Source organism: Centropristis striata, chromosome 8 (genome assembly GCF_030273125.1).
Source record: "Centropristis striata isolate RG_2023a ecotype Rhode Island chromosome 8, C.striata_1.0, whole genome shotgun sequence".
NCBI classification, from domain to species: domain Eukaryota; kingdom Metazoa; phylum Chordata; class Actinopteri; order Perciformes; family Serranidae; genus Centropristis; species Centropristis striata.
In genome coordinates this window covers 28499400-28512937 of record NC_081524.1, presented here as the reverse complement: position 1 = coordinate 28512937, position 13538 = coordinate 28499400, and the positions used below count along the sequence as shown (strand labels likewise).

Below are 13538 nucleotides of genomic sequence, written 5' to 3'. Positions count from 1 at the left end.
CTTGGATATTTTTAGCTTGGCAATAGAAGCACTGTCACACCAACGGGGCTCTAACTCTTCATTTTATAGCACCTCATTAATTACAGCTGTAATCAATAGAGGCAGCTGCATTACAGGTAACTATGAGCAGCTGTATCAGACCATAAAGATATAAAGCATGTGCCTGCAGGGGTGAACCATCACCATCATTTCTATACAGGCATCACCCCACACCTTGATGTAATTGGTGCCCATGCACATTTCAGCTTGTAATCACATGCTTTAATCAGATGAATGAACACACCAATCTGATATGAAGCGCAAACAGGCTGAGAGGCTTTTAATAAGAGATGGCACCACATGATGCACACACACGTGCCTTCAGTGAGGAGGAATAGTGAAAATCATTGACAGGATGATGGACCATGAATGTGAGAACAGCATGGGGTCTCTTTGTTTGTGAGTGATCAGGTCATGTGTAATGGAGCAGTAGGAGAATCTGGCTGTTGTCATCCTGCTGTGTATTAAAGGCAAATCCTGAGGTACAAATAAAGCACCTGGTCAGGAAAACATGTGTCAAGCCTCCACACGTGCAGCTGGAAATATGTGTAGGCCTGCACTTTTTTATTTATGTGACATTATTGCTATATGGTGCAACTATAAATGTCCTATTACATTCCTATTGGTGTTTATACACAAGTGTTGTTGTGATTTGGTAGGCTCCTTGGGCCTATTTAAGTGTTTTACATAAGGACAATCACAACACCTCAGCCCAATTATTTGAAATGCAAGCAATGGTCTGGCCTAGATCAGAGTGGCTTTAGGCGCACTCAGTCTTACATAACATTTTACCTTCACAGCCTTGGTGTTCCACCCTCACAGACCCGTCTTTCTGTATCCTCACATCCTCAGGTCCGGATATCCTCCTCAGAGCCGCCGATGATGATGCTCCGGCGGCGGCGCAAGAGCTTCTCCTGCTCCGATGTGCCTGTGCCAGCGTCCTGCAGCACTGGTAACACACCGCCCATGCTTGCTCCTCATTGATGGGCTGGCTATAAAGCCTCAGTATCTCCTCCAAAGAGAGAGTCTCCACTCCCGCTTCCTCCGTTGTGTTCATCGTGTTGTGATGCTGCTGCTCACCCCGGTGAGTCGCTGCCGCAGCAGCATCCGTCAGCCCTCCGTGGTCCCCGCATCGCTGCTCGGCCATCCTTTCATTATCTCAGCGCAGGAGGCCCGATAACAAGAGCAGTTCCAGGCCGATATGTGAGAGGGAACCTGGAGGCATTGATGCTCTCCTCCTGCTCCCCGAGGCAGCAGCCAGCAGCGCACCGGTGCTTGTTTCCCCGCACGCCCGACGACTGGCTCAGGTTTCGGTACCAGCAGTCATAAATCGGTGTGTGGGGTTCTTGTGATCGTAGCGTTCACCGTGTGTGTGTTTCACATCACAACCAACACAGAAAGCCACACTCACTCCTTCATCACATGATCGCTCTCTCTCTCTCTCTCTCTCTCTCTCTCTCTCTCAAACACCTCAAGCACACACACACACACACACACACACACACAGAATACCTGCGTCTATTTCCTTTTGAGAGATGGATTGACTAAAAGAGTGAACAGAAATTGATGCAATATTATCTTTATCAAATTCACTGTAGTTAATTCAGATATATTTTGGTAACGCTTCATAATAAGGTCCTTAATAACCATTAATTAACAAGTAGCCTAATAAGGCATTGTTCTCGCTTTAGATCCGGTAGTTGCAAAAAGCATAGTTAATTTATAGTTAACTTATAATAGATGAACAATAAAGTATATTTTAATATCAATAAGCAAACAAAATAAGATTAATAAAGGCATGGCAAAGACATAATGGGTGGGTTTTACTAAGCAATTCCCAGATGCCCCCAAATCCAGAAATTCACTGTCACTTATGTTGTCCAATTTGTCACAAATTTTGTCAGGAAATCTGCACCAATAAAGTACAATATTAACTGAGGTTATCGGCCTATAAGCATACACTGTGCTCACATGGAGCATATCCCTGATTACTGTTTAAACTCAGGGTCATGTCCCTGCCCAGCATCGTAGTGGGTCTCCTGGATGATTTCTGGTTCTCTGTATATTGAGCATTGAGTGCAAACATTTCCTTTTTTCAATAAAGTTCTATTTCATTATTTATGTTTACTAGTCCTCTAATTAGAACACAGTAGGAGTGGTGTTGGCATGCTCAGATTGGTGACATGACATTTCCATCGGCTCTGAGCAGAGTTCTAATCAGGTTAACTGAAAACACCTGTGTGCAAGACAGAGCTTTTTACAAAATCCATTTTCCGGCAGGCATTAATATTAATTCCATCCTATTGCTAGTTTTACTTCTTTTTGCCACATATTATTATTATTATTATTATTTATCTGTTTACAGTTTTTGTAGCATGTCCTATGATAATTGTTACTTCATTCATGTGATTCATGCATTGTATTTTCTTTCGTGCAATATACCCTTGTATTATATTTTATTCTGACGTGTTTTCTATGTTGTTATATTTTTATTGCAAGTATTGGCATTCTTTGACGCCTTTAGGAACAGCAATGCAACGATTAATCCAGTAGGTTAAACATACGGATTATGAACACCTCTGAGTGTTCAGGTGTTAGACAGTGATGTTTACCCTGCTAAAATATTTGTGTGACTTTATGCTATTTTTACAGTCTTGGAATATGCAACACACAGACAGTTCACACTCTATATGTGATGGAATAGTAATTAGGTACATTTACTCGTACTCATAGTTTTGAGGTATTTGTACTTTATGAGAGTATTTCCATTTTATAGTATTTTATATTTCCACATTATGTTTTAATGCCATATATAGGGATTTTTTTCCCTAGTAGGTTCATTGAACACCTGTCGTCACTAGTTACTTTCAGATTCATATTTTATCTACCGAACATAATCAATTTATTTGTGAAATAAGATCATATAAAGGAATAATTCCAGTGAAATGCAATTAATGATATGATCAATCCATACAGGGCATGAAACAGTTAATAGAGGCTCTACCTCGACCGGCCACAACATGAAAGGACCTCTTACAAGTAAATGCATCAATAATAATGAATGAATGACTAACTCCGGTAGGGGCATTTTGTAGAATAAGTACAGTACTGGTATTTTTTATGCGTTAGGTAAGGTTGAGCACTCACCACAACACTTGCAAATATGCGAGTGTCTGTTTGGTGCCCTCTGCTGTTGGTGTCTCCAGCTGTCTTCCATGTTAAGGTGGAGGACATTTTTTTCCTGCAGCGATGTGGACAAATGATTTCTGCTTAAAGAGAAACTGTCCTTGAAAATGCTTGTAGCTCTACATATGATCATGAGTCATCACAAGGCTTCACAGAGGACCATTCTCTTTACTACGCACAAAGACACTCCCTGCATGCCTCTTTCTCTCACATGCACATCATCATAGAACACCCACGCCAGATTCAAGAAGTATTTTTAAATCATTTAATCAAAATAAAATCTGATTATATACATACAGTGGTCGTTTATTAATCGATTGAAAAATTCACACGTGATAAGATTTATTCATCAATCATGTTTATTCAATCAATGGCTTACACAATACTCATACATTTCTCATTTGACAGCAAATATTCACAACATGACACAACAACACACAGTCATATAACACCTTTGTTACACAATGTCTGCAAGGGTGACCACAATCTCAGAAACACTTACCATGTCTGGCTGCCATGGGTACAGTGATAGCATTGCCCAAATGTAAACACAAATCACAAAAAAAGATGTAGCTATCGATACACACCAGCACATGTGGAATGACACAGTAAATATACAACTTTCCAATATGATCCATTTCACATCAAAACAAGCTAATTATCTGTGTCGCTTGAGAAGAACAATAGTGTAAACAGAAACAATAATTAAAATTCTTTCTTTGTCCCTTGGTTATAAAAGTGGTAGAAGCTTGTTGATGAGCCTTTTCACCACAAGGAATGAACATGCAGCGTTGTCATTAAAGCAGCTGATGGGGAGAGGCGACAGTGAGGAGACAGACAGTGGGGGAGGAGGGGGAGGCTTGTACCAGGAAAGACCTAACTTAACTTAATTAGCACACAACATAAAGACAAAATGGGCAAAGTGCTAAACTTTAAAGTCCAACAGGTTGCAATCGATCTTGTAGTAGACGTAAGGATAATACTCTTGTTGACTCAGGTTTAGGCCCGGGATGTCCATCGCAGACTGAAAAAAAAAAGAAAGTTCTGGTTGTTAGTGTTATAAACAGCCATTTCCAATTCAAAGAAAGAGTACCACCCATAAGGTCACATTAAAAAGTTCTGAGAAAAGCACAACAGCATTTAGTGTGCAAAATAAAAGTATATATCCCTAAATCTCAGGCTTTCCCCACATTAACTTTGAACTTTAAAGTTTTAACTTATAGAAAAATATAACTTTTTTTATTCAGCCAAACTAAAAGGTTTAAAAAAACCCTGAATATTAACCTAAACAACATTATAGCTCAATAAAAAACATTATCTGATGCATAACTACAATTTCACAGCATAGATTGTACATAGCGAGGTTAATTAAGAGGTTAGTTGTCTTCTTCTGCAGTAACCTGCTTTATCCATAAGGAGGAGCACCTGTTATTCTCTGGCACGAGAGTGGAAGAGAAGCAGAAACTGCCAACAGTAGAGACTCCATCAGTATGTCCCACACTGATGCTGCTGTACTACATACTAATTGTCAAAGTTTTTGCTTTTTTTCAGTTTCTACACAAAAAAAATTAATAATACTTTACCATTTTATACTGACTTTGACTGTCACAGGCAAATAAATGTAATGAAAAGGGAAATAGTAAATATCGTAAGTTTGCCATGATAATCATATTCATTGAGTTTTTAGAATGCTACCACAAGTGTTTCTTGAGGCTATCACCTTCTAGTAGCTACAGTAATAATAATAGTGATATCAAAGTACTCACATCAATGATCGCTGCTGCACTGCTGTCCAGATGTTTGTACAGCTCATTGAGCACCTCCCTCAGCTTCTTCATGGTCTTCTTGCTTGGCTGCAGGAGCATGGCCTGAAAGTTCACCGGCAGCCCATATCTACAGGAACACATTACAGAAGTACGCTCAGCAATTTTTAAAAATGTTTTTTTTTAACTGCTACCATTGAAAACAAAACAAGCACTGTCGAATGACACTTCAGTTTATACATTTAAACAGTATATGCATGGGTGATATTCTGACTAGATATCTGATCATAGTACCTTAAAACAGATTCCACAAAGACCCTTAGTGCTTTGATGTGAATCCATGCGATGAAGGCTTCACTGAAGTTCACTTTCAGCCATCGGACAAGTGGGCCCTGCAAACAAAAGATGTAGATTATCTTTTTATGGATTTGGCAGTCTTACAACCTTGCCCAAATAACAGAAGAATTAATGTGCAATCAACAAGATAAAATGTCCATTTCTTATCAAAACCAAATTTGGCAGACAAGTCTTGAAGAGAAAGACAAAGCTGCATTTCTCCTTTTGCCTCCATCTAACCCACATTATGCATTACCATTTAAAAAACAATTTTTAATGCGGTGGGTTTATGTGTGGTCAGAGTTTCCAGACTGCTGCTGGCTGCACAGCACCACCCCTTCCAACTGTTTCAGGCTCTGTAAATGGCTAAAGGTAATGCCACCATATCTCTTATACATTGCAGAGTATACAAAAACAATCCAGTTAGATAAGAAACAACCTAAAAACAACTTTGTAAATGTACTAAATTTACATGAATACTAATAATTGTTCAGGATTGTAATAATTTTCAGCTTTAAACTATCAATCCTCAGTTGTTGAGAATGGATAGGTTAAAGCTGCTCCAAGTGTTAAATCAGGAATTTACCTCTTGGAAAACCTTTGAAATTGACCCAATTGACAAACATTACCATATGAGAAGGTCATTTTGACAATCAAAATATGTTTGAAACCAAAATTATTTTAAGTAGATTGTTTTAAAAAAAATAAAATAAACGGCAGTGTAGAAAATGCTTGGCAAGAATAAAACTTATGCACACTTTATACACTAGATAATGGAATATGGCATACCAAACAACTTGTGTATTGCGCTGAAGAGATCAGAAGAAGGCCTTCAAGTACCCATAGCCTGCTAACATTCTCCAATTTAAACTTTTGACTGCAAACCAACCAATCATTTCCAATGGGATGGAAACCAATTATGTTGTAATTTCAACTATTGTTATTTTAACTAAAAGATTACGTCAATTTAATGCAAAAAGCTTTACTTGGCCAAACAGCTAACTTAGCTAGCAGGAGAGTTCTTAACAGGCAACTATGAACGACTTGTGACTTGTGTCTAACATTAGCTAAGTATAATGTTAAACAGTGGTTAACTCTAGTCTTGCTTTGCTGGCGAGTTGTAGTAATAAGAGATAAGGTAATGAGATACAGCATAATTTACCTGATAAAAAGCATGTTATAAGCATGTGCAGCATCAGATTCTATCTTTAGTGTGTTGCAAATGGTCCCATTTGTTTCCTGGGCTTCAAAAATAAAAATACTATAAGGCATTTAACGCCCAAGATGACCACCGCAGAGACAGAATAATTGGTTTTGGTGTCTGTCAAAGATGTTGAATGCTTGCAATCAGGACATTGTGAACCTGACTGCCAGCATGGAACTGTATCAATGAGATGGTTTTAGCACCCACACATTTAAAAAGAAATCTCGAGAGAAAGCTGCACAATAAATACTTACCAATATCTGCAAGAATAAATAACCCAACTTCAATCCAATTTTGAAATATTTATGGTTCCATCACTTACAAACTGCTTCTTCTTGTCTGTGGAGAGCCTTGTCATCTCCTCTTTGTCTGCCTTCATCTCCTCTTCATTGTACTGGAAGTCCCTCACTGTGAACCTGGAAATAAGATGTGAATGAGCTTCATTTCATCATAAATATTTCTGTTTGTATCAAGATACTGATATAAACCCTGTGATCCCTGTCTAGTTGATGTATTTAGTTAGAGCTATTTATATTTTCCCAGCAGTCTGGCTCCTTTTGAAACAAGCCAATTTTCTCCTGGAGACTCATTTTGGGATTCATACATTCCTGTGTAATAATAATGTGTGTTAGCTCAGTATAACAACTCTTACTTGTTCTCTCTGGCTTTGTGTTTGAAGTCATCAATGGCTTTCATAAATAGAGTGACACTGAACAGTCCACTGTCATTGTCTTCAAAAAGCAGACTGGAAGAAAAAACAGGTATTTGTTATAAAGCTGTAATGATGTTTAAAACAAACTGTATATTAGGAAACAAATCACTAACTAAAAATCCAAATACTTGTTGTCAATGTTTCTTTGACCACGTTTGTTTTCCTTGACATGATGACATCACTTACTTGGAGGATCGAGGCACCACCATCTCAGCCAGTGTTTCATATGTTTTCTGCCAGTCAGTGTACGCTGTCCTGTAAGGACAAAAAAAGGACAGGAGGAAATACTAAGATAGCATTTTTATTCTCCTGAATTGTGCTGTCATAGTTATCTCATTCAATCATGCTTGAAAGGCTTGACTTATGGTGATATATTACTCACTTTGGTACAACCACCAGCAGGGTGATGAGGTACTCTGAGTTAAGTACAAAGTCTTCCTTCTTGACAATGTCAGCCAGACTCCTGGTCAGCAGGCTCCCCCTGGTGGCACATATACAATCACATGGATGTGATATAGAGAAGGCGCCCAGTGTTGACAAAGCATTTCAGAGTCACGGTAACTTTTTAGTCCATGCTGACACGGTTATGAAAACATGGTCATTGATCAGAGAAGTTAACATATTTTTTTTAAAAGGCACTTTGATGACAGTGGAAAAGGCTGGTCTGGGTGGTTAATTCACTTCCTGTGGAAACTCTTCAGCCTAAATGTTTTGTTCGACATGCATGTTTGTACACGTGGATTACTTACGCATTCTTCCTCTCTAAGTTCTGCAGGTTTCCCTTCAGGTTGTTATAAGCGGATGCTCTGCTCTTTAAGTCATTATCAATCTGAGTTACTTGCTGCAGAAGATAAAAACGTGGCAGAAATTATTCATGACTAGCAAATAAAATACAGAGTAACATGCTCTTTAAGCCAAGTAATATACAACCCCAATTTCCCAAAAATTGGGATGCTAGAGAGTCGAAATCATTTCTGAAATATATAATATATAAACTTTATTTTTTATTGTAAGTATACACTTATTCTGAATGTGATGCCTGCAAGACGTTCACAGAAAAGATGGCCATGACAGGGGCATATTTACTACTGTGTTACATTACCTTCTCTCTTTAACAGCACTAAGTAACCATTAAGGAACTGAGGACACAATTGTTAAAGTATTGAAAGTGAAATTCTTAACTTCCTTATACGACTTAACTTCATACTCAACAGTCCAGGTTAACAATTGTATCGTTTGGACTGCAGACAGTCCAGTGACTCTTTGAAGCCATGCTATTGTAAGAATGTGTCTTTTGTGTGAATGTGAGGCATCAACATCAAATTCAGAATAAGCATATATTTGCAAAAATCCATGAGGTTGATATGGGAAAACATTATATTGTCTTTGTTCAGTTTTCAATTGAGTTTATGTCGAAAAGGCAAAAAGCAAATTATCACATTCTGGTTTACTTGAGGTTTGCACAGCATTTTTTTTTGGAATCGGGGTTGTAGGCACACAAAGGCTGGATGAGCCCAGTGGAAAATAAACTCCAACATTAGCACTCGACCACTGCCCATTAGGCTGAAATATTTTAATATTGACAAACATACATGCAGAAGTGTATAACTAACTGAAAGACCTACTTTTGAGATGATTTCGGAGATGTTTTTAAGCGACTGTTTAATGGGATATTTTGCCATGTCCCATTGAAATCGTGTGATATAGGTGATAAGATCAACTGGAAAAAAAGAGAACAAAAGACCAGGCTATTATACGCTTATTATCAGATTATAATTAGACAGAAGAAACATAATGCTACAATTTTATAAGGGGGATTATAAAATGAGATAGATAGAACTCAGTTGGCACTTTATAAGGATTGTAAAAAATATTGCAAGATCGGTGTGCCTTAATTTGTCATTATCTTTATTGCCCAGTTAACCTTGCTTTGCATTATCCCAGAGCTTTTTTGGAACTAAAATAATCTAAAGACACTGTGTTGTAATCATCACTGTACCTCCGTTGGCCAGCAGGTTCTCCTGTACTTTGTCTCGACTGTCTTCCAGCACGTCAGCCATGTACTGAGCAACCTTCTTCACCACACTGTGAACAGCCAGGAGACATCAAAACACACCAAGCCAACGCAAACTGCATGCACATGCTCACACAACCACCACAACCTCATGCCCCAAATTTAACACAAACATTCACACACATCAAAACCTTTCACACATTCCTGTTAAGGTAATTTCCTGACATGGTAATTTATAATATGGCAGACTTGCAGAGGTCAGGATTTTAACCACACTGTTCAGCAGCACATCAAAGCAGAACTGAGTCTACAGTAGTGAAGCCAGGGAAAGACTGGGAGCCAAGTCACATCTGCCTAAAAAGTTCATAAGGAAGTACATCTGCCTATTTCATTTGATCTATAAAACACTATTATTGTTCATATAATAACAAAGTAACCCACTCCAAATAATCCAACTAAAACTTTGATTAAAAAAAATATAGCTGTTGTGCAGCAGTGAGTCAGCCAGGAGATCAGTTCGAAAGTTTTTGAAAAAGAAAAAGAAAAAATGATGGACTTCACAATTCCTGCCAGCCCCAAGCGTCTGAACAACTTTGTTCACTTAATTTTGGTGATAGTGCTCACATGTATGACTGATTGTTGTGGAATTTTAAACTTTATACAGTTATTGTAGTGCTAGGCCCGTCACAACAACTATTTTTGTTAGATGATATATTGGTCCCCGAAATGATTGTGATAAACAATATTCTTCTAATTTTAAGACCAATTTATTGCCACTGATATTATGATAATATAATAGGTATATAATCAAAGAGCAATTAACTTTTCATTCTCAAGAATATTCACACATGAATGAATGAAAAATGTATTAAAATATCCTCACTAAATTTAACAAAAGAACAGAAATTATGTCTCAGTATTTTTTATTCCTGTTCATTCAGCTTAGGCACTGCAGCCAGGTCTTATAATAGTTGATAAAACCATGCTGTTTGTCTGGTATCATGTTGGCCAAAGTGTTGGTGACAAATTATCATGGTCATGTCCATATATCATACAAGAACTTAATATTGTAATCATCGTGACGGACCTATGTAGCACCATCATCGTGAAAATAACCCACAAAGACAGTTGAGGAAGTTTGTCCTAGGACTAAACCTTGTTTATTTTCATGAATGGAAAGGCAGATTTACTGGTAGGGATATTAATAATAATGAAAATAATGGCATCAGCAGCAAACCTGCAAAAATGCAGTTTAGGTATTCCTTTTTTTCCAGATATACTGGACAAAATGCTTAAAAAAGATACTAGATTACAGACAGGGTGTTGTCAAACAAATGAAACTGTGTTGTAAAGCTGGTCTTTCTCACAGCCTTGGAAATATCTACAGAGGAAGCAAAGCCGGTTCAGGCAGTAATGGCTGTGTGTGAGTTTTGGATGTCAATATTTCCAAAAGACTAAATTACACTCAAACATACTCAGGGCACATAAGTCATTGGGTATAAATATGACTCAAGAAAGAGCTGCTGATGTGTCACCCAACTGTAAATTGCCAAGTTTAGACTGCGAGGCCCACTAGCCTCAGGCCCCTGTGAAATTCCTCATTGTTACAAGGCAGGGGAAGGGATTAGGGAATGGTAAACCGGCTACATCAGAGAGTCGGGAGTGTTGCACAGGTTAGATTTTTTCAGACCCTTTAAAACACAACTGCATCACTAAAACAGAAATTCCTCAGAGAATAACAATGTTCAATATAAAGAATAAAGCAGTTAGCATACCCTTCAACAAAGGAGTCTAATTTGGCCAGTTCATCCGACAGCCCGACCAAGACATCTAGTGTGCCCACCTGTTTTTGAACACAAAAAAAATGCAAAAAGTAAAACATCAGCACACTATGGCCTTTGAGTCATCAGTCCTGAGATTTGTGTCGTTTTGAACTGGTGTCAGCAGGGTTGTGTTTTAACAGTGATATCTGTGGTTCAATCCGCCTACAGTGACACACAGGGGGCCCGCTGTGCTTACGATGGCGCCTCTTTGTCCAGAGCCACTCATGCATTGCTAACAGTTCCAGGAGAACATCACAGGCCCATGTGGCTGCAAGGTCAGCGGGTGGCTTCACCTTCAGCACAGAGAGGAACCGAACCAGATGAGCCGGGCTGCTCTGTAGGCGAGAACTTCACCAAACTAACACTTCAACATGCAGGCAACGGATCTTTGTAGAGACTGCTTCCCATACACTCAATCAGCTTATTCTTGACAGTGGATATATAAGGTGAGTAATTTTGATATCAGCCTATTTTTACATGCAGAACCACAATTACTTTTTAAAAATATATGAAAAAATAAGTAAGAAAAGTATGTCCACATTCAACAACTTGAGTCTATAGATGAATAACTACAAAGTAATGGCTCTGTACTTCAGCATTGGACAAAAAGTATGAAACTGTCACAATAGGAGAAGAACATAAATCTATGCTAACCTTGAGGTCTGGGATGTTGAACTTGTGGTTGGTGGAGAGGTTGTTGGTGCGTGTGGTGGCTGCCATCATTTTGTCCCATGTTTGCTGGCAGGTCTTCTCTCCCGGCGCAGAGATCAACCAAAACTCTGTCATGGTTACAGCACTACTGCAGCTTGAGAAAACTGAGAGCAAAACTGAATTTAGTGTGTTACAATACAGCTAAAACAGTCAAATTAACATTCACTGACTCTGTCTATATCAATAGCAGTCGTGTCTAGCTACAACTTATTTCCAAAAAGCTGTTTTTCCTGTTGTCTTCAAGTATCCAGGGACTGTTTACCACTCAGTAAGCTAATGAACTCCTGCTACACTAGCAGCAAGAGCTTATTCAGTGTTAAACTGAAACATTAAATTACAGGTCGACTTCAGTTGTGCACAGACTCCATATTTGCATTCCCGGACTGCCAACTAACGTTACAGAGCCATAAATAAAAACTAAACGCTCCAAACCAAAGCTAACAAAATGAGAGTTAAGGTCAGGCAACATTCAGCAGGGATTAGCTACCGTTAGCCACTTAGCTTTGCTCACAACAACAACACAGGTGGTGATTGCTAGTGTTTAACAATTTCACTCACCTGTAAATACAAAATATGGCCGCTAACAGTGAAAAATAAAGCTGTTAAAAGCGTTTCTATGGCTTGGTAGTTTTCATAGTTGCCATTCAGTACAGTTGGTGAGGTCTCCTGACAGCAGCATCAGAGTCAGCTGATCTACAGAGGAAACGGAAGGCCTCTCACACAGGAAACTCAGCAGCGACCACAGCTGGTGGACAGTGTGTACTGCAGGGCAAGTCACTGAAATAATGACTGATTCTGATGCTTGTGAGGGACTTTCTTCTTTCTCTTCTTCTTCTTCTTCTTCTTCTTCTTCTTCTTCTTCTTCTTCTTCTTCTTACACACACACTTCTCTAGATTTCCCACCTATTATATTTTTGAAATTTTCTTCTCTATAGCTTACCTTCTGCATCTCCACCTTCATCCTTTCTCTCTCCCTTTCATACCCAGGACACGATGTTACCACTTCTGTCTCCCTCTCTCCACACTTATTAAGTGTGTTATTTAACCTTCTTTGCCCTGTTCTTAGTCTACTTATAATTACTTGTTCTGTTTTGAGTGAGTTTGATGCTCAGGTTCACTTTAGTATGGCAGGGCAGATGCTTGCAAACCATAGTTGCAAACACATGGGGCTAAGTCATTCAGATAAAGGAGGATCTCAATAATTAAGTCAAATTTCTACATCTGAGTTAAGGTTGTATGAATGTTATGCAACAGTACATAGATCAGTTACTGCCATAACTATGGACTTTATTTATGAGAATGGGACAGACAGTCCATTTTTTATATGGAATGTAACCAAATTTCCTGAATTACAAGCTGTTTTAACAACTCCACCCCAGACTTAAGCGTCAGTCAACATACCAAGTGCATTATTACCTTATTAGAGAAATACACAGGCTATCTTGGATGCCAAGTCAGCAGCATTTGAGGTACTAAATTTGGAAAAGCCGGGTCAGGTTTCCTGACTTTGGGTGTCTCCTGCACAGAATCTGAGGAAAACGCCCCCCAAAGGGACATGTTTATAGTTCAGTGGGTCTGGGGTTCATTGTTTGGGACACAATGGTTGGTCTGCCTGGAGCCAACCCTGGACATCAAACGGCAGGTTGAGTTTGCCCAAAGCTGGCGAGAGGCCAGTCTGCTGGGATGTTATCAGGACACACACACACGGCATAATCAGTCAGTCTGGAGAGCCCAGACTACTGCGGAGAGT

At 38.9% G+C, this 13538-nt stretch overlaps 2 protein-coding genes across 8 annotated transcripts in view; both read right to left on the bottom strand.

Moving 5' to 3' along the window:
- Window positions 1–1411, bottom strand: part of spire1b (spire-type actin nucleation factor 1b) — a 47043-nt gene extending 45632 nt beyond the window's left edge. For all 7 annotated transcript variants that reach the window (XM_059339267.1, XM_059339269.1, XM_059339273.1 and 4 more), the window contains exon 1: window positions 832–1411. In XM_059339267.1, the coding sequence (XP_059195250.1) occupies window positions 832–1186 (355 nt within the window). In that variant the 5' untranslated portion in view covers window positions 1187–1411. The remainder of the gene's footprint in view (window positions 1–831) is intronic.
- A 2150-nt stretch (window positions 1412–3561) lies between these two features.
- Window positions 3562–12560, bottom strand: LOC131976686 (V-type proton ATPase subunit C 1-A-like). The gene is made up of 13 exons (XM_059339831.1): window positions 12347–12560; window positions 11732–11892; window positions 11030–11097; window positions 9240–9325; window positions 8866–8960; window positions 7990–8081; window positions 7623–7721; window positions 7427–7495; window positions 7181–7273; window positions 6851–6944; window positions 5283–5380; window positions 4992–5118; window positions 3562–4249 (listed from the first exon to the last, which is right to left on the bottom strand). The coding sequence occupies exons 2-13, from the start codon at window positions 11861–11863 to the stop codon at window positions 4151–4153; spliced, it is 1152 nt and encodes a 383-aa protein (XP_059195814.1). The 5' UTR covers window positions 11864–11892; window positions 12347–12560; the 3' UTR covers window positions 3562–4150.
- Window positions 12561–13538: the final 978 nt, after the last annotated feature.